Raw genomic sequence first — 23,839 nt, 5'->3', positions numbered from 1 at the left:
ATGAATAAAGGTAGTATAATAGGTGACAAGTTCAATGTGAACATATGGTAGGAATAAACTTCAAATAGAAATTATGAAGTTTTAATTAGTAATCGATTGATGGAAGAGGGTTATGTCAGTTGCCATTGTTATCGACCTAGCAATTATTTTTTAAAATGTCAAGCCTGACAAGTTACCGACAGTTCGTAACTTTAAGAATTGTGTCGGATGCGTTAATTATATTTTACATGTTTTTTATTTGTGATTTCATAACTGGAAAATTGAAATGAGTTATATCGTGTTTGCGGAGTTATAACGAACTTTAATGTAAACCATAATCAAATCTTTGATTGGTATAAATTACTAAGTTTGAAATTATCGTACGTATGAATATTTCTTCTTTATTGACAAATCTTTGTATATTATACTTTGTTTATCATTAATTATTTATAAACTTTTTACATTAGCCTTGAATAATATTATACAATATTTTGTTTGAAATTCAATGACGCCTCCTCTACGCGTCTACAATCTAGACCCACGAAATCGGTGATTAAAATAAGATCGGCTGATTTGCATACTCGTTAATTTCTTTGTTTCGTTTGAAGTTTCGAGGAATTCCTGGAATCTTTCAAAAGTTTAACAAAAGACTACACTAACAGTCATCACTTTCCTCCTAACGGATATTTTTAATAATATCACGAATGTCGTAGAAAGCGGTTGCTTTTCTATCTTCAAACATGACCGGCGTGAATAATTTAAACATTACTTTTAAAAATCAGAAATACAGTAATCACTGATTGGAACTGATAGCTGAGCGTGCACAAAGTGGAATGACATTTCTTCTATATATACATTCTCTATTTATTCCAACAAAGTAGTAATGATAATATGAATAATCAATAGTATATTCCTCAGTCGATTAAACGTGAGTACGCAACTTCTAAAATCATATACTTAATAACGGATAGTGGAAATCATTCTCTCACACTCTCTCTCTTTCTTTCTGTCAATAGTTCCACACTCTTTCTAATTTACAATCAGTTGAGAGTTTCCAAGCCTCGCAAGGGCACGGCAGTTTCCAATCGAATCCTTAAATTTATACAAATTGAACATTATCGTGGCATCCGATTTTCTGACATCAAATCTAACAACCGAAACATTCATGGATCATGCTTTCCCTATATTCTTCCAATTTGTTAAACAAACATACATTCCGCGGCAAACGCTACTGACAATTTTTTTAGTATTTCTAGATTATAATGGTTTCTAAGTCTTAGACTTGGTTGGAACAATTTCTTCAGATGCCTAAGTATAAAAATATTTGAAGTGCATGAGTATTGCTCTTTATGGAACCGCCATGGCACTCTACTTGACTCGGAGACCTGCTATAGGAATCAACTTGCGCAGTGAAATCTTTAAAAATATATACTTACAATAGAAGATACGATACGAACGAGCGCTTTTGAGTATAATTAGTGTGAAGAAAGTATAAAATGTTAAAAGTACCTAGCCAGTAATTTTTGCATCGTTAAAAGAGAAAGTTGATCACAACTGTTTTCACAAAAAAAGGAACAGTTAATTTTTGTGAAAACAATTGCAACACTCATTGATAAAAGAACACAGATTTTTTTTTTTTGGTTATAAACATTCGAAGTTACTACATAGTTACCCAATACAGCCGTTCAGAACAGACTTAATTTCTTATTGCACTTTGTTTTTTTTCCCCCTTAGAGAACAATCTGTTGTGATTCTCTTAACGTTTTACACTTTGCCCATACTTATCCGCGTACATACATATTTCGAATAAAGTCCCCGTTTTGTCAGGTGCATACCGGTTTGCTTGGCCCTATCGAACACCTCACTTCGAATTACCGAAAGCTTAATTTAACACTAACTTCACAACTCATATCATGCACCAATTTACTCACACTATCCCACCGTCCACGATACGTGTGACTAGTAATAAATGTTACTTGAATATAACTTAAATATCTTTCCGTCGCTAATTATACACGCGTGCATATATGCATTACATATATGTCTATAAATTTGTTTCACTTTCATGCTTCGGCTTTCCATTGCTTTCTATTAAAAATGTCTAAGTGGAATGATCGTTATAACTGGGAGATTAAGAGTATTCAAAGCTAATAAAAATGAGAATCGCTAAAATGGTATGCAGGTTGATTCGCGAGAAACAGAACATTCGAATAACTCTCTGCTGAATTCAATGTGTTCTTCGCGAGAATTACATGCTTTTAACTCGAAACTACTGCTTCATATAGTGTTTTTCGCTTCCTTGACCTATTTACCAGGTCGATTTCTGTTATCATGGCTACGTATATGGGGAAAATTCAAACTGAATAATAAGCGAGTGCGAGTATCATCTTCAACGAAATAAATAAGTAATTACAGAGAAAATCATAAAAAGATACGGTTGAATGGAAATGTCGAGTTAACTCGTCCTTCCCAGTAAATAGGTTAAGTAAATCAGATGTATTCAGATGTTCCGTATTTCCTGTCATACTCTGTATAAATTATCACTGTAGGAGAGCCACTCGGGCTATCAACATACACGCTTTCATTTTCGAACGGTAACACCAAGTTGTGCCAATCACAGGAAGATCAAGAAGAATCAATGATGGAAGTATATTGATTTACTTGGTCAAAAGTCAATTCATTAGATTGAAGAAAGAAGAAGAAGTTGGCCGTCCTGTAATTCTGTGGCTTCCGTGATACGATACCGATGCTTGATAATAAATCGCTGTTGTTGTAGCTAATAAGTATGCTTACGTGATTGCAAATGACAATATCGATATTTATACGTATATATTAATTATTGAGATAAGGCCACTAGTGGGTGATAAAAATATAATATAAATATTATAGTTAAGCGATAGGTTCAAAGCAATGGTTAGCGACTACACAGTATGTCCAGAGAAGAATCTTTCTTGGTTATAAACGAAGTTATCGTGATACGTGAATCCTATCGTACCCAGGATTCAAGTTATTGTCATAGTTTTCATCGTGAACCACGACTATATCTTCTTCGATGTACACATCGATCCGCACGATAAAAAAAAACTTTTGGGGAAATTCTTTGACACGAGCACATTCTTCCCAGACATATGTAGGATTAACCGGTTACCTATTGCGATGAAGATCTAATATATTATATATTAACAATAGACGTCTTGTAATTAGGGACTTGTAGTACTCGATACTGAACATAGTAATTTGTCCTTTCTTTAAAAAGTCTACTAACAACTACAATAATGTACAATACAGTTCACACAACCTGTATACAAACACGTTATAAATTACAAAAAAAAAAAACAATCACTAATGCCTCGAGTTACGCTCCCATATACGGAAGAATACTCGTCGAACGTTGCCATCTGGTATTCCTGGAAATATAATATCAAGAGAATTAAATGTGGCACTCGTATTCTTTGCACGTTCGACGCCTACTTACAAAGAGAAAGCATATTTTCGCATAGAAATTCGGAGCGACTTTACTTCAAAGTCTTTCTAACCTACATTTCTCTCGATATGAAACGAATGTATTTAAGCTTCGCGGGTAATAGTCTGTATTTCCGGTTATACTAGCTTTTTTGGAGAGTTTACGGCACACCACATTCCAGGCACTACACATTGAGCGGTGCTCCAGCCAGATCATGTGTCTGGCTTAAATTGTGTGTTACAAAGTTGACTCGTGGATAATCGTTGTGTCTGGATCGCTACTGCTGTGGATGATCGTTGACTGTGGCACATGCGGTATCAACGTGATGGACGACATCTTTCGAACGGGTTTCGGTGAAGCCTGAACAGATAAATACAACATTGAGAACTATGCTAATATTGTTAGACAAAAACACAATGAAACATCCAGAATCATTTTGAACATACCCATTCCCTTCTACAGGGTGCTTCATCGTCCGAATAATGATCTATTTGACCAATGTCAGTCTCGGTCGCAACATTTCTCTTCTTTGGTTGCAGTGTGGCATAATTGCGACAGCCTCTGTTGAAATTAGTCATATTCTTCTCCTCCACGATCTTCTCTTGACAGAGTACCTCCTGCGACTTACTTTGGTTATTATTCGTCACGTTGTTGTTAGTCTTGTTATTGAAATAGAACGGTGGCATTTTCGAGACCCAATGATCAAGCCCGGAACCAGTCGAACTGGTAGAGGCTGTCGAAGAAGTTCCTGAATTGTTTGTCAGTCCTCTTCGTTGGTAGAATAACATATAGGCGGCATTAGTGATTAGATTTGTGTCGTTCACCGCTTCCACTCTGGTATCGTCAAAACAATACCACTGAGTGTCGTATGGATTCCGACAGAACGCGGTGTAATGACCACCCTGCAAATCTTGGCCATGATGATTACATATCGCGTACAGGTCATACACATTTTCATCGTACTTCGGTATATTCTGCTGACGAGGTCTGGGCTTCTTCCAGGGTGACCAACCTAAGCCTCCCAAACTGCTGACATTGTTGTGAGCCTGAACTCCGTTATGAGCTAAGTGGGGAGTCATATCAAACCCATACAACGGGAAATCGACCAACATAGTCAACTTCGACGTGGACCTCTGTCTGGATTGTTGCCGAAATCTCTTCAGGTGTATCACCAAGATGTCGGGCAACGACCAAAGACCCAACTTCTTCACAACTTCTTGTTTTTTATTGCAGTAGGGACAATGCCACGCATCTTCAGCGCCCAAGATCTCCGCTCTCGTATAGAGATCAAAGCATTCTTCGAGAGTGACAGCTCCTCCCAGTTCAGAATTAGTTTTCAACTGTTTCACACTCGCGTGTTCCTCGATCTGATCGCTGTCGTCCTGAATGATGTTGCATTTCGTAGCTTCGTCCCATTCCAAGATCAGTTTCACGTGTTGGGGGCCAGAATCGTCGGCGCAAAGAGCCAACGCCTGCTCGATCTGTTCCGTGTAAAGAGGGTGTTCTACGCAGGGATCTATGCAAGGGTGTTCGTCCTGAACCGGCGTGGCAGCTGGATCAGCAACCCGAATGTTGAACAGTCCAGGACTTTGACTAGACGTGAGAACATCGTCGGCCAGAACACTGTGCATTTCCTTTAGCAGAAGCTTTTGCAGGTCTTCGTAGGATGTCTCTCTGGAGACCTGCATCGTGTACGGACTGCCAAAGCGTTGCCTGAGGTCTCCTTTGACAAGCACGTTGATCCATACCAGAAGAATGTATGCCTGCTCCGTGGGTTCCTTCAGTTGTGGCAGTTCTATGCAGTAAAGTGGGTCGTTTTCGGTGATCACAGATAGAGGTTGGCAATCTGAGAATGTTCTGGAAAGAATAAATGAGAAATCAGTGAATCGCACGTTCGCGAATTTAATGGAATTCACTTGAAAAGTAGGTATTATGTTTACCTGTGAAATCCTTCGTCGTGGACTTCTGTGAGTAACATATGATTCTCGTCGATCCCGGTGTCACTCGCGAGAATTTCTCTTAATTCTCTCACGTTGGCAGTCTGGTTCACGCTCACGCCAATTTTAACTTGACGCGGCTGCTGGGACGTGTATAACACGTTCACGAAAAGGTTCATTTGTCGGTGGTTCTGGGGGACAGGCACCGACACGCATAGGAAGGGGTCGAACGTGTTCGACTGCCGATGACACCTTGGACACGTCAGACTAGATCGGAACTGGGCCTGGAACACCGCGTGCACGAACGAGTTGTTGCACCGGACATGATTCGCCAGCGTTTCCGCTGCAACAATGTCGTCCGGACGGCCGAACGAATTCTGGAAACAGAAATCATCGAAATGTAATCATTGCTTCGGAAAATACGATCCGATATGATCAGAATGTAGAATGAATTCTCGGTTCATTTTCAAGGTCAAAGGGCTTGCAGTCTTTCGGTAAGTTTGCAAACTTCTGTGAACAGATTTCATTTGATTTGATTCGATTTAATTTAATTTGATTAGGGTCGCATAATTAAATCAGGTCACTCGGTTTTTTAAAAGCGGTGGGCGTGTTCCTCGGTTGCTTCTGCTATAATTTCATGACGTTAATTCAAGTAACTGGAAGTGTACATGATATTGATAATTTTCCCGTTTTTGGCAACACACGACTGATTTTTTCATTGGCCTAGATGTCGTGCACCAATTTAACGGAAACGAGGTGAGTGGACATTCCGAGAGAAAACGGGGGAAACTTTCTAACCAGCAAAGCATCATTTTATACTATTTTCAACGGTGAATTAAAAGAATATTTATATCACCGCCAGAATTTCTGGCATTCGCAAAGGAATCGTAGAATGTAGAACGGCGAACGCGACTCCCGAATATTCCTTGCGGACGTACTTACCGGAACGTGTGCGTTCCGATGTAATTGTCGGGAGTTTCAGACTTTCACGTTGTAATTCAGTTTCTTTTATTTTATTGTATCGTCTTCGCGACTGAACGAAGATATCGCTCGCTCGCGAATAAATTACGCCTGATTGGGAAAACTTGAAAAGTATAAAAGTGTTGGCAAATCTTTAATCGTACTCCAGATATTAAATTTCTAATTAGTAACTATTTACGATAGCTTAGCGGTAATATTATTCCTTACGAAACGTCTGTTACCATCGTTTCAACAGCACGATCAGCCTTATCATTAAACGGGAGAAACTGTTTCGGTGTGCGCGGAGAAGATGATGAAACGATTAATCCTTATCACTCGAGGATCACGAAAAGAGTCGATAACGAGGTATGAAAATGCAAATACCTTCGAATACTTTCGCAAACACACCTGCATTTAACCAGAGACCCGCGTGGATTGTCTTTCACGTTACGTCATCGATAGATCAAACAAGCTGAGAAGCCAAACAAATAACACATTACAGAAATTGATCATCAAAACGACGGAAAAACCATCGAAACAGAAACGAAATCGCGCCGATCGCGCACGATCGACACACTTCATGGAATATTGATAATCCTTAATAGATTCCGATGAAGTAACTTTATCTCCCGATTAGATGAGAACGTACTCGAGAATGTCTATGTTTCTAAGCCTCAAACAAATAATCAAACATATTACTATAACACATAAGCAAATCTTGTTTCGCTTTCATCAAAATTTCATTATCGTACCAATAAAAACTTCATTCAAATGACTCCACCATTAATTGGTAACTCCGAAAAGACTGTTTCCCACTAGGAAATGAATGATTATCATGCTACTCATGCTGTGTGTCGCATCGCAAATGTTAAGAAAATAATATTCGAACAATGAATTTCAACGATAACATTTGTCTAGAATGTTTCCCATTTGTTTATACGATTTACTCGAGTCGTATCGCCACTGACAGGTACAAATGGATCGCAGAACACTGTGCATTCCCATTTCTCGCCGGCAGTAACGTGGCGCCGCCGCCGCCGCTGTCGCCGTCGTGATTAACAGTTAAACAGCAGACGCGGCGTGCGGATTCACGTGCAACAAGAAATTCGAAAAACGACGTTTTTTTCCCCGGAGGCTGATTGGACGCGCGACACTCACGAAACCAGTTTACTTCCTAAAGTACACAAAGACGATCGCTTATAACACGACGGTTCTAATAATAGCCGTCTACCGGCGGTACGTTTCTTCGGCGTGTCTGCATATACCACATTTTCTGTCCCCGGTTTCACAACAGGCCCGTCGGATGGAGGAAGGCGAGTGGAGTATGCTAATAAACGCCAGACAATTGTCGCCGGCACGCTAAAACTCGCGAACTTGTTTGCGGCTGATGTATCGGTCACAATAAACTGCTGACAGACAATGTGGATTAGAAGATCTCAAAGTCCATTTCGGAAGTGTCAATAACCGCAAAGCATCGAGGCATTCTACTGACTCAATGCGATATGTGGTAACTGCTTATAAATAGAACAACCTCGAAGAAAGGTCGAGGAAGACGTATTTTTTGCCACTCGATTTTATTCTTATTAAAATGACGAATCAATTTTGAACAAAGTTTAGGTGTATACTGTGCGTAACGTATGGGAAACATTGAAATACCCGAGGAAGGGACGGTGTATTATTTACTCGCAATGACTTTGACTCGCATCGATCGGAAATTTTTCAGTGATAATTCAATTAGTTTCATTGGTAGCGTTTAGTCAACCGCTCGCAAAGCCTCGCGTGCTTTTCCTCTACCCCCTTTCCGGTCAGTGGATTCCCAGTGCAGGGTACTCGATCGGCATAGAAGGCTTCCCTTAACCAGATCACGAATCTTCTGTTTTCATGACCTTCGAAACATCGCCATTTACAAACCAGCCACGCACTGTACACGATTCGGGGAATCGTAACCAGCGGACTACTGGCAGACCAGGAAATAATGAGATCCAGTGAACTATCAGCAAACCTCGATAAAACTGCGATGACTTAACCCCTCGCATCCTTGATTACGTCATCTTTATTTCTTTACGGCTGCCTCGATTCCAGACATGTCAAGACCATTCGAACGCGTACTACCTATACTTGTTTATCGTAATCATTAAGATGTAACCGTACGTGAAATACTTAATGGTACGTAGCAACGTCTCAATGGAAATGGCACTTTAACCCTTTGCAACATAAAATCTATTTAATGTTGAACTTCTAATAATGCCTCGACACACAACTCAATGTACTTGATTTCCCTTCGAGTTAGTTTCAAAGAAATATCTTCGCCTCAAAAAATGTTAAACGTTCCCAGCGAGAAACCTCCGAGTGCAAAGGGTTAAACCTTCAGCTCGTGAAGGATTACCCTTTGACGAAAATTCTTCGAAACATGCAAAACCTTCGACATATGAAGCTAAATTACATATCGTTTGCTTGATTAATAGAAGAAAAGGAAACTATAGTCTGATCTCTTGCAGTTCTAATTAAATCATTTGTTCGCGAGTCAGCCCTCCAAATACGAATATTTCATCCTATCGAAATAGCCGACATCCGTCCGCAAAGGGTTAAAGCCAGGTAGCTTCCGAGAAAGCCCGAAAACTCGTTCCCAGCGAGCGGGCGCAAAGAATTCCGATTTCGGATCACCTTTATCTATATCGGCCGCCTTCGCGAAGACAACCGGTCTTTCGTTACAGCATAGATAACGCTAATTGTTTCGAGCAGGCGATAACTCCGAGCGTGCATTCGTAAGCTACCGGAATGGGATAACCGTTGAGCCATCCGCAGGATGTATCGCCGATCCGGTTGCCGGAAGTAATTTTCAATGCTTACAGGTTGTAACGACTCACGCTACGATTCGCGACTCACAATTGGTCAATGTCACGTTGGTACACGTGTACCTGGTGCCGGAGAGAGAGATTGAGTAAGCTTTATCAGCCGGTCGGTAACCCTGTCTAATCTTCAAATTTCGATCGACGGACGAGCGAGTACTCAACTTCGATTTCCGAACCGTTAATCTCACTTTCCCGACCGAACGCACTCCTAAGCTTCCATACAATTGATTATCGTCATTGGAAAGCTACGATGGGCTGACTATTCACGATTCTGCTCATCGGAAGATCTTTATCGAAACCCGTACAGCTGTTCACAGGTTTCTCTAGATCCAAAATGGCGCCAGTCGCTATAATCGACTCCTGAAAACGGTGCCTGCGCACGCCAGTTTTTTACCGGCGAGAGTTACGTCAGAACGGACCACCGGCGGATCCCCGCTGGGACGAACTAGACAAAACATACAGAGAACTCCTGACCTTGGGACGACCTTGACGCGCCCAAACAATTAGCAACGCGGAGAGCCATTTAAAAATGTTTGGAAAGAGGTTTGCTTATTTTTCAGTTCCGAGTCGTGCGTAATATGTCGTAACGCGTTTCCACGGAGAAACTCGGGAATAGATGATTCATAGCGACAGTTCAAATGCACTCGGACAGAATTGATTTGAAAATTTGACGCATAAATAACTAGCAACGCGGTCGAGAGCCATCGAGATTGTTTGAAAAGAGGTTTGCTTATGTTTCAGTTCGAACGTGCCTCCACGGGGAAACTCGGGGACAGATGATTCATATTGACAGTTGAAATGCGCTGAGACGATAGAAATGTCACGTGAGTTTCGCAACGAGGTTCGTGTCGGTTTTCATTCCGGTCGGGCGACGTTGGATTTTTTTTCGATGCTGCGAAACGGGAGTCGCGATGGAATCCGTCAACGCTGCGAAAACACGACGATATCCGAATGCCGGCACGCGGCGCGGATCGCTTCCTATATCATTGCAAAACAAAGGACCGGAAGTTGGGCTTCTCTAAACAGTGTTTACGTAACGGTGGCAATCAACGGCTCCCGGGCCGTAACTTATAATTAACTTCTTTCGACCTCATAAACACGGAACGCTCAGAGGCGTACTTCGATACACAATACTTCGGAATCCAATAATATTCGTGTTACCTTCCGCGTTCCAGCGCTGCGCTACGAGACGTCCATACGCCTGCACTTATATATTTTCATAGAGTTCCGCGTGACACATCTGAGTGGTACAGTAACAATAGAAAATATCTTTATTCTCGCAGTGTAAGTACGCGCGAATGATTCTTGCCGTAGAGATACGACGTCGTTGGCGTACGAACGGCAATAATCATTCGAGCAGCATGTACACACGTTAATACTGTCTACCATCAATGACGAGGCGTCAACGAAAAGATTTCTCGCAAACATTGACACGCGTACAAGCGCGGCGCTCTGTCATTCAGAAGACAATTCGTACACGCGCTGCCTACGACTGATAGATGAGCTGAATCCAAATAAACTGAACGCGTCGACTTTAGCCGGTGTTGGTAAACAATCGGCGCAAAGACCAACAGATGCCTTCGAGCGCAACGCGATACACTAACTTCGTTGTTATCATTTACTCGCCGGACAAAAATACAGTCGCGGCAATATCGGAGACAATCGTTTCTGTGTACGTTCCCCTGTCACGCGTTCCTCGCCACGCGTTTGTGGTAATCGTAATGATTTCTTCGTGATAATCTCTTGCCACGTGTACCACGCCCAATTTCTTTCAGGGAGTATTTCTTGTGAAAAGCGAGATACACGTAAAAGTCAGCGAGAACATCGAAGCACTCGAGAATATTTTTCCCAAGAAATATTCATTATTTTCTGAGGAAATATCGATGATATTTTTTACAACTAACACAAAGAAATACCTTGCACAAGTTATGTGACAGGACTATTTCATTTCGATTATAGACAATTCAATATTGAATTTGAGATTTCGTCATTCTCTTGGGTCAAATAAAATGGCGACTGAAAGGCGCCTCTCGAGTGCAAAGGGTTAATATTTCGTTTTAAAAATCAGCGCGCTCGTAAGCAAGATACAACCGAAACTTCCGGTGTCGCGGAACGCGTTAATCGTTCGTTGATAAAGGAAATCCGAGGCATGGAGAAATCTTAATCTTCGCTTGAGTACCATTGGAATTTTTACACGGTTAGAAATAATTTGCAGGTTTATAGAATAAGTTTCCCACGCGGTGCGGCTCGCATAAGAAGAACTGGTTCCAGAATAGATGGATTTCATTAAAATTCTTTCCGCGGTGGACATGTCCGCGTTAATTGGATTTGTTAATAAACGGGCACTGTAATTCGTCAAGGTCATTCAGCCGCTGTCGGTGATAATTAGACGGCGTGGGTGGAGATGATAATTAATCCGATATTACGATTCGGTGTACAGAGGAAGGTCGCCACGGAGACGGCTCCGCCATGATTAATCCGTTCGCAGGGTAATTCTCCGAGCACACACACACACACACACAAACACGCGCAGAGAGGCATCAATTTAAATAGAACAGATATTGCGTTTCGGTGAAACTCAAGCGAGGATTATTTATTGAATAAATAAGAAGCGAAGTCGAATAAAAGTGACGAGACGACTCGTCCTTCGGAGCAAAGGACGCAACCCAGAAGTCAACGTTTCGATCGCAGCCCGGTGTGTCAACGATTAACTCGTCATCTTACCTTTATCGGTTGGATTTTACAACCGCGGCGATTTGCATGTTTACTAGCGGCATTTATTAGGCAGCCGATTCGTGCAACTAAGGATTCAGCATTATTATTTTTAGATCGTGACTCATTGCGCACGTTTCATAAACGAAATGGGGAAAAATAGATGACACAAGCGTCAATTGTGGAACAGCTCTGATATCGTCGAGCGACGTTGATTCAACAGTCGTTTTGTTCTTTCCTTTGTTCCTCGTGTTGTTGGCTGTGTTATTGTTTATATAGATTTCGTGGAAATTGAATAATGTCCAATTAGAAAACGTTATCATTATCATTGCGGAGAGCCATCATTAACCGTTCCGCAGGTGAGTCTCACCTTGCCGCGTCCACCGAGGACGAGAACAACTTTCTACATTTTCACTTTGTGGAAAAGATGCTTATTGTTCTAACGATGGCAGCGCAATTAACGCTTAACCGATTGAACATCCGTTCCTCGTGTCTACCTTCCACGGTACTCAATTATTTCACTTGTCAGCCGGTTCCTAAAAAATCCGTCCTCGAGGAGGTGGAATATATATTTGTTACGAAATCGTGAATTAACGGACTTCAACCTTTACATATTCGTAATATTATCTGCTACTTGTTTGCTATTATCGTTGTGTCACTTATACATTTCTGTCTAATAAACACGAAATACTAATGACGCAACAATATATTACACACGATTTTGCAGACATGGATTTTGGACTCGTCGGTAACGCGTTGATCCGTGAACGTTTCTATCTCCGATCAATTCGTAATATTCCATGGAACATCATTTACCGATCTCAGACATCTCTTTGGGGTTAGGTGGGTTAAAATCTGTCCCGCCCTCTGATTAGCTTTTTATGTGTGGTGACATGTGCTTTAACCCTTTGCAGACGAATGATCTGATTAGTCGAACAGCAAGAGATCAGTACATAGTTTCTCCTTTTTCTATTAATTAAGCAATTGATAGTCAATTTTTCATCTGCTCAAGGTTTCGTATATTTTATAGAATCCTCCTCCGCAAAGGGTTAACGCACCTCGAAAAGTAGTTACCGATAATCGTACAGTTGAATATTTTATTTAAGGTTGTTCTTCCAGTTGGCAATGCCACGAACTAAATGCGTAAACAAGCGAAAGCGAAAATAATGTATTATTCGATTAAGCTTGGCATGTTTTCTTATTTAAAATCATCGTGCGCCCGAATGAGTGAAACAACAATAATCAGCAATAGAATACAAATTCTTTAACTGCCGGTTAATTCTCCTGACGGTCGAGGCACGATAAGGACCCAGCGAGAAAGAGAAAATTGCACCCGTCGGTAGTAATTAACTCGTTCGCGCTACTGTGGAAAATTACACGGTTCTGGACTCCACGTTGCGATACCGAACAGCAACTCTTCGCTTTCGCGCATCGGCGATCGAGGCGCAGGAAACCTATCTCGAAACGCGATCCGGTTTCATCAATGGTCCCGTAACGCGGAGAGTTCGTGTCGAGCGAGAAGTACGATCTGTCAACAGAGGGCAGAAGAAAAGAAGTCGTCGCGTTGACCGTGTTTCGTAAAACGGTTCTAGAACGACCACCGTGGAACACTCGTGGCCCCATTCAAGGTCAGTCCTTGTTACGGTACTGTCCCGTTCGCCAGCGCTATACAGGGTGTTCTAATAGACGTGACGTCGGGGGAGAGAATAAATGTTCGTTTGCACGAGCATATAATAATATGCCCTACGAAGAGATCAGATTACGAAGATAAAATGTAATTTAGAAATGAATAAAGATCAACGATAATTGAGGAAAAAACAGTTGAATATGTATGTATGCTAAAGGTTTTAGTATAACAATCTCGTGTCATATTTTTACTTCATTTTTAGTTCGTTTCTCGAGCACGTAAACGGTTAACTATGAAACGATAAATTATGTTTGCAGTATTTCGAAAGGCAATCGCGGCCGTAAATTGTTCAAAGTCAACCGAACGCGACAGGCGAATGGCGAGTGTGTACGTTCGCGCGCGCGCGATGCGGAAACTTTTTAGTGGCGCCGTTGGCGCCAAAAACTCGCGCTTGTCGGGGACCATTGTTTTCATTTTCGAGCTGAACGGAAAAATATGAAGGTGTTTACGGGCTTACGGTGATTCCGACGGCGACAATGGATATCCTAAAGCAACGAAGAGCGCTCCTCTCGATCCGGCTGTTTGACGATAAACATTTGTGTTCACGTTAACGAACAGCCGATACGGCTCATTATCTTTCCTTGTTTCCCTTCGTAATTCTTGCCAAACATCCCAGTTTCGTATCGAGGTCTCTCTCCCGGGAACGAAAATATATCGCCTTTATTCCCACAGATTACGCGCATCTGATAGCTCCTCCGCCGTGTCAATTAACGAATCGCGGGATTTATAGAAAAATTCCTGCATACCATTACCCGCGGCATATAAATATTTATAATCGAAAACGAAAGTCACAGGGGGAGAGAAAGTACTGCTCGTTGCGCAGTGGCATTGTCCATGGAACGTACCATCTGACACAGTGCAACGCGAAATGAGAATGGATTGTTAACTACCGATATTTACCACTAGAAAGTTCTTTTCACTTTTTTCGCGCACATTGTGTACAGAGGAGATCGCGAATCGGATGCCGCGAACTCCAAGGAATCGGACGACATTTTCCTTAATTGGTATGCACTGACGATTCGATGTGTTTGTTTTATGATTATTCGAGCATACCGATTTCCTTATCGAAACTAATATAAATAACTGTTAACCCTTTGCACTCGAGAGGTGACTCTGTCACCGCTTCATTTGATTTGTAAAATTATAAAGTCTTATGTATAATATTAAGCTTTCCACGATGCATCGATACGTGGAATATTGAAATAAAATAACTTCCCTTAATTTATGCATGTTTTCTAATTAATTAGTTTCAAACATCGTCTGTATCTCATCGGAGAACGTAGAACAAACTATCGACAGATTATCGCAAGCTGAAAAATTGGCACGGGTCCAAATAGACCCGGGCGCCGCTGGACGGTTAACCGCGTTTGAAATTATAATAATAGTTCCGCTTTGTCAAGAGGCGGAAGTTACCGGTGTGTCCCTTATATTTACATTGCCACCGGGCGTATACATTTTCTTCCATATTTTCTTCTTGGTCTTCGAACCGAGACGACCTCTGTCGACATAAAAACACGCGTGTCACGTTGCAGCACGCAAGGTCTCGTCCAAGGCGGAACACACGTTTTCATGAAACGCGGTGTGTCACAACGCCGTTTGGGATTTCACGCGTCGATTTAATTGTGCTCGTCCTTTCACTCGCGTTGCGCAATTAACTATCAGCTCGTACATTTGGTCAGTCGTAAAATATATATTATCAATTTATTTAAAAGTATCAGTTCTCTAAAAGTAAATCGCGAGCGAATAGATGAACAAAAGTTCGAGCGAGTAATGGGAATAACTAAATCAGTTAAAAACGTGCGACGTTTGTACGTATATTCGCAACTTATACATTTAATACGGTAGGTCATATAATATATTGTTAGTTTATTTAAAAAATGTCAGTCCTCTAAAAGTATATCCCGAGTGAACGGATAAACGAAAGTTCGAGTCGGTAATGGGAATAACTCAATTAGTTAAAAACACGTGTCGTTTGTATGTGCATACAAATGTTATCGCTAACGAGCAAAAATATCTATGAATTGAAATGCTCCGTATAATTAAGATATACAGTCGTTACTCTGAATACATGCTTTAATGGCATATTTAATTAAGTAAATGAAGCAAATTGTTTACGCCCTTGATATGGGTAGGCACAGCGCGTTACCCCGACGGCAGCTCAAACAGATGATAAATTATTCACAGGTTGTCTTTCCCTATGTTAATGAGGCCTGCGCCGTCGCCTCGTTACACCTTAATGTATGATAAAAATTCACGCTACGAAGATAGAAGACCTTATCAATAATGTGACCGAGGCCGTTTATCTCGAACTATAGAAACCGCGTATCCTAATTTCCAAAGGACAAGAGAGCTAACGATCTTATCGCAAGGTCAACAATACGCGCAGCGGCACCGTGGTTCAGCACGTGCTCGAGTGGCACCGCGCATTTTGAGAAGAGTCGAACTTGTTCGGGCCGCTTTCCAACGCCGCCCCGATTCATCGGGAACACAACACGGGCCTTTCGTTGTGTGAGTGCCACCGCGGTGCACTTATTGTCACAACTAATATGACCGGATTTACGGGTTTCTAATGCGGGTCACAATCACCTGCTACCTTTCCGCACCTTCTATCCTAAATGTTACTTAGAAATACCGACCTGCGAAATGCAAAATGTCGCTACACCTGCATTCCCGTATATTTATTATTTTCATGTTTGAAATTCTTATATTTTATTGTTGTGTACTTCCAACTAATTTGAACACTGAATTTTCTGCTATAAATATGTAAACATGAAGCATGTACGTTTAAAATCCTAGTATTTTATTGCTGTATACTTCGAACTAATTTGAACACTTTGAATTTTCTTGCATGAGTGTCAATTATAAACATAGATGAGAAAAAGAAACGGTCACTTGACATTCTTAGTCATCACTTCATATCCTCCAGAGACGTGGAATTAACTTATAAAACATGAACACCGGAGGACATTACACTATGCTAATCAATCTCAGTGCGATTACCTTTAATTTCCATCAATATGACGCTTAATATAGCATCACCGAACCCGTCATTTTTCGGCACAAGAAAATTTTTTTAACGGAAAACAATTTTTCTATGGAACAGCGCTCTACGAGTGTGTTAATGCTTCCAGGGACATGAAATTTTCATAGCGCCTCGATTACCGGTTCCAAAAAAACTCGGTCAACCTGTTCAACAACGATCGTCGCGCGACATCTATTCGATGTATTCCTTTTTTTTAACGGAAAACAATTTTCCTACGTTAAACGAAAGTTACGAAGATCCTCCATGAGCGGGGGTGTGTTAATGTTTCCAGGAACATCTTCAAATTTTCAAGGCGTCTCGATTACCGGTTCCGAAGAAGTCGGTCAACGTGTCCGACAACGAAGGGCACTCGGCGAGGAGGAAAAAAAACTGGCTACGAAAAAGTGGCACGAGGCAGCGGCCGTTAACAAGCTACAGGGGCGACACGTCGGATACTGTCGGCTCCTGATCTGGATTATCGACCATACTTCGTTAAAGATCGCTTCATTATCTGATGCCCGGTAAACACTTCGACTTGCGCGTAAGAAACGGCTGATAAGATAGCGGCTAAGTGTGTATATGGGATAGCTCATACGAGGGATTGAGTGCGGGAAAGTAGGAAAACCGGGGAAACACATTAACACTAATCGTACCGGTCAAATCACCGGATTTCGAATTCTGCGTTTTCTTTTGTTCATTTGATTTCATATAAATTCCTATATTATCTGATTAATTAGTTTTCCAATTCTGATGCTTTCTTATATTTTTATTTCCACTAGAAAGCATTTATCACGTAATTTGTTTATATTTGATTCGTAACAACTGACTTACAGATTAAGATTTCCCTACAGAATGAATTATGTTATTGCCTGAAAACCAACGAACAATTTATAAGAATGTCCAGTGACTTTTATTCGCATAAAAATAATTGATTTCATCCCTGGTTATCGAATATCGGATCGGTTAGAAATCACGGAGCCTCTAACGATATAGATTACAATAGAAAGTTTCACACTTCAGGAAAGGGAAGATTCTGTTGTCCCTAATTAGTAGTCGCGTTCCATTATATTTATCGCCGTACTTATTAGTCACACTAGAGAAGTAATTATCGCAGGGGGAGCGGAGTGCGAGTGAAGTTTCGCGACGTTTTCTCCTGTCACGACTGTGACGATCGCTTCTTTCTGTGCGGCGAGCGCGGAACAAGCGTAAAAATAAAGCGTTTAATAAAGGCCATTAGGATCGATGTATGCAAATGGGAAATAATATCATGCGCACGCATGTGTAATTGCACGCTGGTCGAACGATGTTTCGAAACAGCGACAAAAAGGTACCGGTAACATTTGCGATTTATGCTGCATAGAAAAACGATCGGTTATCCGAGTTACGTAACAAATAACTGGCGCAAATCAGATTAAGGATCGCGTATTGAACTCGTTCAGTCGTTACCGTAGCGCGTCTTACTTAAAGAAACATCCATCTTTTGTGCCAGACCGTTATCGGAGCTATGTTTGTTCGGTAAATAACCGATTGCCAATCGAATTATTTTTCTTGCGGAGAGAATCGTGTTTGTACAATATTATTTAGGGTCATTGGTCATCGGTGTATCTCGGGTAGACAGAGAACTCGTCAAACTTGACATACAGAGAGCGAGACAGACGTGTTTCCGGTTGCAAAGGAAACATTGATTCCTCCATGAAAATCTACCAGCGTAAAAATCAAATTGTATTCGCCTAAGAATTCGCCGGGCGTGTGTTTACGGTCGGAAGGTCATCCGGTTAATAGGTTAATAAACATTGACGGGCAATTAATTATCGACGGCCGGGGGAAGGAGAAAATAGAAGAAATAACGTCGGGACTCCGTGTCCCAGAGCTTTCATCGGCTCTCTCGTTTGTCCCGCGGTGAACCGTTCGTCTTTTGTTCGACGCGCGGGATGATTCACGACTCTCTGTGTTTGCAGTCGTTTTTCTTCGAGTCTCTTACCTCACTGTTCATGTAATCGCCATTGTACCGTTCCAGGCGATGGCGAGCGCGAACGCTTGGGTTTAACGCGTCCGCGCCATGGAAATTTCGGTTAGATTTTCGCTTATGCACTGTATTGATTATTCTTTTAATCAAATATTAACCCTTTGCAGGGGTGACTCACTCACAATTCGACGTCATACGGTAACTATAAAATTCGATACTTAATATTATACCACGAATAATGCATCAATTTGAGAAATATTGAAATAAAATAATTTTGTTCCTCAATGTACGTGATTCTCTTCGAGTTAGTTTCATAAAATATATCTCATCAGAAAATGTTGAAATACTTTCTGTGGAAAATTTCAGAGTCCAAAGGGTTTACCCTTGTAAGAATAACATTTTTCTTGGAAATTATTGTTTTTCAAGTATCGCAAACATAAGAGTTTCGAATAATTATTTATAAGCTTTTAATGTATATTTTTTTAAACAATCTCCAACACGAAGGAATGGCGACGAAGTACTGTTGTCACGTCAGGGATGACTTACGACCGTTAAAGGTTGAGTTACATTCAAGTCTTTGGTCAACTTTATATAGATTACAATTATTTATATATCCGTGACCATGTATCATTTAAAAATATTTTCTTATATAAATTGACGTGTACCATATATGGTACACGTGACACTGAACGTGTGAAATGGTGACTTTTGAATTTTCGATCGGGGGTGCCAATCTGTTTGCCAACGCGTCTGCTGGTAAGGTGAACAATTAACCGGCACAATGCTGCGCACTTTTCTCTAGTTACGTAATTTATCGTACGAGCATCTCGCGCACGATGAATCATCGAACTGAAATTCGTCTCGTGCGTTTCGCTCTCTCCTTGTACGCGACCACGCGTCGACACAAAAACTCGTATACGCCACTGTTCAAGTTCGTGCCTATTGAGTGTAGACTATTTTTAGCGTTAGACTACGGCTGTCAAGACCGTGTTTTGATAAATACCCTTCCTTCCGGGGAAGCACGCGTGTATTTTAAGAATGTCATGTAATCGCCATCTTTGCATGCTTATCATGGTATAACGGTTTCCTTAGGGTGGGAACAATTCTTTCGGATCAGCACTTCTGAATGGTAGATGAATTTTAAATAAGTTCAGAATATATGTATCAATATTGCTAACTACCGATCACTTAACACATTCTTATATAAAGACACTTAGCTATGCAATATCGATAATTACTACAGTACTTGAAAAAATATTAAATTTGATTCGATACAAGTTGATCACATTGAAAATTATCCAATCTGTTAAACTAACTTTCACCAATTTCAGTATGAAAACCATAAGCGTGAGTTTATTAAGACTTCAATTGAGTAGTACTTCAGTTTTGCTATTACCGAATTAGCTTTAAGAATTTTTAAGTATCCTGAAGAAATCAGAAATAGATCATTTCGACCCATCTGGTAGTTCTAGTGTTAAATAAAATAAAGATGCAACGTCTCGCTGCCAAAACCGAAACGCTGATAATTGCGAAATTTTAGGTAGACGCGTATATGGATGTGGTAGTTGCATAGTGGGCGAAGAATGTTAATAGGCGTTTAACTAATATGGTCATCAAATGCGAGGGAATATTTTCGCACGCAACTGAGCGCTCGAAACGTTCCCTCAAGAGAAAAGGTATTCGTAGATTACGTTGACTATTAAATACTCTGTACAGTACTACGTTCAATTAACCCCTTGTCCTAAGATAACGAGCGTGACTCGTGAAGATTTTCAACGTGATTCAACAAATAAATATTATTCCTCTGTAATCAACTATTATACTTAACAGATTGCGCACTGGTAACGACAAATCTCGTTTTTACATAAAGGCACTTGGCTATACAACTTCGCTAATTACCACGGAATTGAAAAAAAATATAAAATGTGATTCGAATCGATTATCTATTTAAAATAGATTACATAACAATACGATATCCGAGTGTTTCTGTGTATAGTGATGTAAGTTGACCTCAGTGAAAATTAGCCGGTACGCATTGCGTTAAAAGGAAATATAGCGTAACGTATGCTTCGAATTTTTCTCTTCTTCCAATAAATTATTAACGACAAGGGAGCCGTATCGATCAGAGTTGAGAAAGAAATCATAGGCTAAAGGGTTAAAAATGGAATTCTTATGTAAAAGCGGGAACACTGTGGTGCATGTACCTTTTTTCTCTGTGCAGTAATGCATCCGTCACCGAATGTTTTCGGAGGACTGAAACGTTCCTTCGACTACGAGTGACGTCACAAAGTACCGCGTCCCTTTTTCGCTATCTACAAGGGTGTCGGTTTTCATGGGACACCTGGAGTCGGTTCGTTTCCGTCACTGAATTGTATTTTTTTTTTTTGGTCCCTTAAGTGTGGAGTGGGTTTCCTTCTATTGGCTTTAAGAAAATAAATGAAGTCGGGGTGAAGTAAACTAAATCTACGAGGGTCGAAAAAGGTCGAGGAAATTTATGACGCCTCTTTATATCTTGGCTGACGACGAGTATTAGCTTATATTGTCTACTACTAATAACTGTACGCGACACAAATAGAAGATTATAAATAAATTGTAATATAAACTGAATGGAACAATGGAAACAGTTTACGACTGCTAGTGTACCGGTAAATAAACCTAGGTTATAAAAAAATCCTCGGTAGTATAGTGGTCAGTATCCCCGCCTGTCACGCGGGAGACCGGGGTTCGATTCCCCGCCGGGGAGGTAATTTTTTTTTTTATTATTAAATAACCGTAATTTTTAACGATCAATGCAACAGTCTTCGGTTGCAGTAAGTTTTCGAAAATTGTGACTAAATAACAAAAAGAAATGAAAATGAGTTTCAAGAGGTGATACATTGTATGTTAACGACACATTAGTATTTTAGATGAGTACTAGTTTGTCATGCTCTTTTGCATTTTCTACGTGTCCATGAGATTGTGTGCCACTGACACGAGGAGAAAAGAAAGACTACGAGTGGCTGATTTTTGTTTGCCTTGGGGTTTTCTTATAAAACCATCCAGACTCTAATGCCCTGATTAAAAAGCGCGGCATGTAGCATTCGAACGCGAAATAAATTTGGGTTAAGGTCTCGTTGCGATCGACTGACTGCGAGGCTCTAAAAAGTCGCAAATAAAATCCATTCAGTCTTGCGTAGACGCGATGCCCATTTGCCGATACGGGAAAAACACTGTCGGGGACAATTCGAAACGCCCCTAATATTTCTCTTCGCCGATTCGGCGGGCAACAGAGGCTCGCGACGAAGGAAAAAAATCTAATTGAATTTTCACAGAACCGACTCCTCGTTCTCCCGAATAACATTTATAAACACGCTTCGGTGGCTGCTTAATGAGCATTCGTATTATGTAATCAATCGCCAAGAACGATTACAAACCTGTCCGTCACACGCAACGCGAGAGACGATACATCGCACGCGGGAAATCTTACGGCATGCACAAACATTACTCGACATAGACACGAAGACCGTATAAAGCGTTGCACCGAATCATTATCAAAATGCTAATAAATAGGCAAAAAATTGAGAACAATTTCCAACATTCAAACTTCCATCGGTTATATTACATTCTACCCAGAAAACCTCACAGAACAATATAATCGGTATTCTGTCATAAATTTCGAAAAAAATCAGCCGCTCAAACAAACGGTGGAATCAGCTTACCCCGGCAGTCAGGTAAGAAAATCCTAACCGTTCAAAGCAAGCATGAAACCGAGCGCAACGCTTCACAGGTTCTTCCCGTGACAGAGAGACGGATGACACTCACCTTGATAATCTTATATTTCTTTTTGGTAGCCTGATTCAGGTCCTCGTGCACTTTGTCGAGCAGCCACAACAGGAACTCCTGAGCGTCGTGCTGCAAGTTACCGCGGTACTGGCTTCCGTATTTGTCGACGACGCTCTTGAACGCGGTGCTCATCTCGGGATCGTACTGGCAGCTCCAGATAGCCTTCAGCAGAAGGGCCAACTGTTCGGTGATCTCGCCTTTCGTCCCGTACTTCTTCGAGTTCAATTTATTCCGTCTGGACAGATCGACCTTGTACTGATCCAGCACGAAATACTCGGCGAGTATGTCCGTATGGGAGAGACACTGCAGCACGGCGTTCATGAAACACGTGTTACCGTGGTTGCGTAAACCTATGACCCCTGGGACTCGGTCCGGCGGTATATGCGCGGGCCTCGGCGGTGGGACCCTAATGTCCCCGGCACTGGACCCGAGCTCGTCCCTATGGGACGTTTTATGGTTCTGCACGGCCACGTTCGACATGTGCTGCACCATCCTGTTGATGAACTTCCTCCAGGACGGCCTGCGGAACACTTTCTTCGGGCCGATCCTTTCCGTGTAGGTCTGCCCGGTGCCGTGCAGTCGGCCCATATTCTGTTGCATGCTTTCCATTTGCTGTTGCTGCATATTGTTTCGCTCCTTGTTGCCGCTCGTCCCGCTGCTGTTGTCTTTCGAATCACGGCCAGGCTTCGGACGTCGCCGTGACATCCTAGCGTTCTGGAACGGGTTCCTTGGCAACGTGAACGTACGCTTCAAACGCGACGCGGACTCACGTCCCTTCGAGTCGGACAATTTAACCTCTTCCACGCCCAGCTCACCCTCCGACACCGATTTCATCACCGCACTACTGGCCTTCTCACCGTCCATCGCCGGCCACGGAAACAACCGTTCGAGCCTTCCGCCTTCCTCTTTTGCCCCCGTTCACATCACGATACGATCCGTTCTTTCACGAGACACGATCAACACCGCGCGCGGACACGTCTAGTGCATGCCGTGCCCGTCAACAACTGACCCGCGGAGAAAAAACGTCATACGCGTAACCCGCTCTCGTACGCTACGGCGGCCATTTGCCTTTTATCACGGGCTTCCACGATTCCGTGACGCCTCCGCCATAGACCATGCAATCATTGGCGGGAGGTGCGATCGTCGAGCGGTTCGAACGCCATCTGCTAGATTCAATGTTCGTTACTGGTTCGTCGATGACGTAGGGCTTGATCTCAACTGCTGTCGTTCGACAGGTTACCATTTTATCCGTTGATGGGACTGCTAAATTGAATTCTGGCAGCTTTGTAATTTGCAGGTAGTTTCAATGGAACAGTGATTATTTTATGTATTTTGTAGTGTTTGTCAGATCGCTGGAAATTATGCAATTATGAGTTCCTAAGAAGAAGATTTATTAAGTTCGAGACTGTTTGTACTGTAGGTAAACGGTGTCGTTGGAT

The 23,839-nt window shown here is 41.6% G+C and overlaps 1 protein-coding gene and 1 non-coding gene across 2 annotated transcripts; one reads left to right on the top strand and one right to left on the bottom strand.

Moving 5' to 3' along the window:
* Positions 1 to 360: 360 nt before the first annotated feature.
* Positions 361 to 23,496, bottom strand: LOC116424970 (ubiquitin carboxyl-terminal hydrolase 31). Its single transcript, XM_031972070.2, has 4 exons — positions 22,380 to 23,496; positions 5,383 to 5,756; positions 3,889 to 5,299; positions 361 to 3,802 (listed from the first exon to the last, which is right to left on the bottom strand). The coding sequence occupies exons 1-4, from the start codon at positions 23,262 to 23,264 to the stop codon at positions 3,680 to 3,682; spliced, it is 2,793 nt and encodes a 930-aa protein (XP_031827930.1). The 5' UTR covers positions 23,265 to 23,496; the 3' UTR covers positions 361 to 3,679.
* Positions 21,250 to 21,321, top strand: TRNAD-GUC (transfer RNA aspartic acid (anticodon GUC)). The gene has a single exon. It is a non-coding gene; the product is annotated as a tRNA-Asp (tRNA).
* Positions 23,497 to 23,839: the final 343 nt, after the last annotated feature.

The sequence above is a fragment of the Nomia melanderi genome, chromosome 7, assembly GCF_051020985.1.
Source record: "Nomia melanderi isolate GNS246 chromosome 7, iyNomMela1, whole genome shotgun sequence".
Classification (NCBI taxonomy): domain Eukaryota; kingdom Metazoa; phylum Arthropoda; class Insecta; order Hymenoptera; family Halictidae; genus Nomia; species Nomia melanderi.
The sequence above is the reverse complement of the archived record's forward strand: the minus strand, read 5'-3'. Positions and strand labels throughout refer to the sequence as shown.

What these genes read in the sequence shown, in the direction of transcription:
- LOC116424970 (XM_031972070.2), bottom strand. Translation starts at nt 23,264, where the DNA reads ATGGACGGTGAGAAGGCCAGTAGTGCGGTGATGAAATCGGTGTCGGAG. An exon ending in AGAAATATAAGATTATCAAG is followed by an intron (nt 5,757 to 22,379) that starts GTGAGTGTCATC and finishes TTCTGTTTCCAG; the next exon opens with AATTCGTTCGGCCGTCCGGA. An exon ending in CACGACGAAGGATTTCACAG is followed by an intron (nt 5,300 to 5,382) that starts GTAAACATAATA and finishes TATTCTTTCCAG; the next exon opens with AACATTCTCAGATTGCCAAC.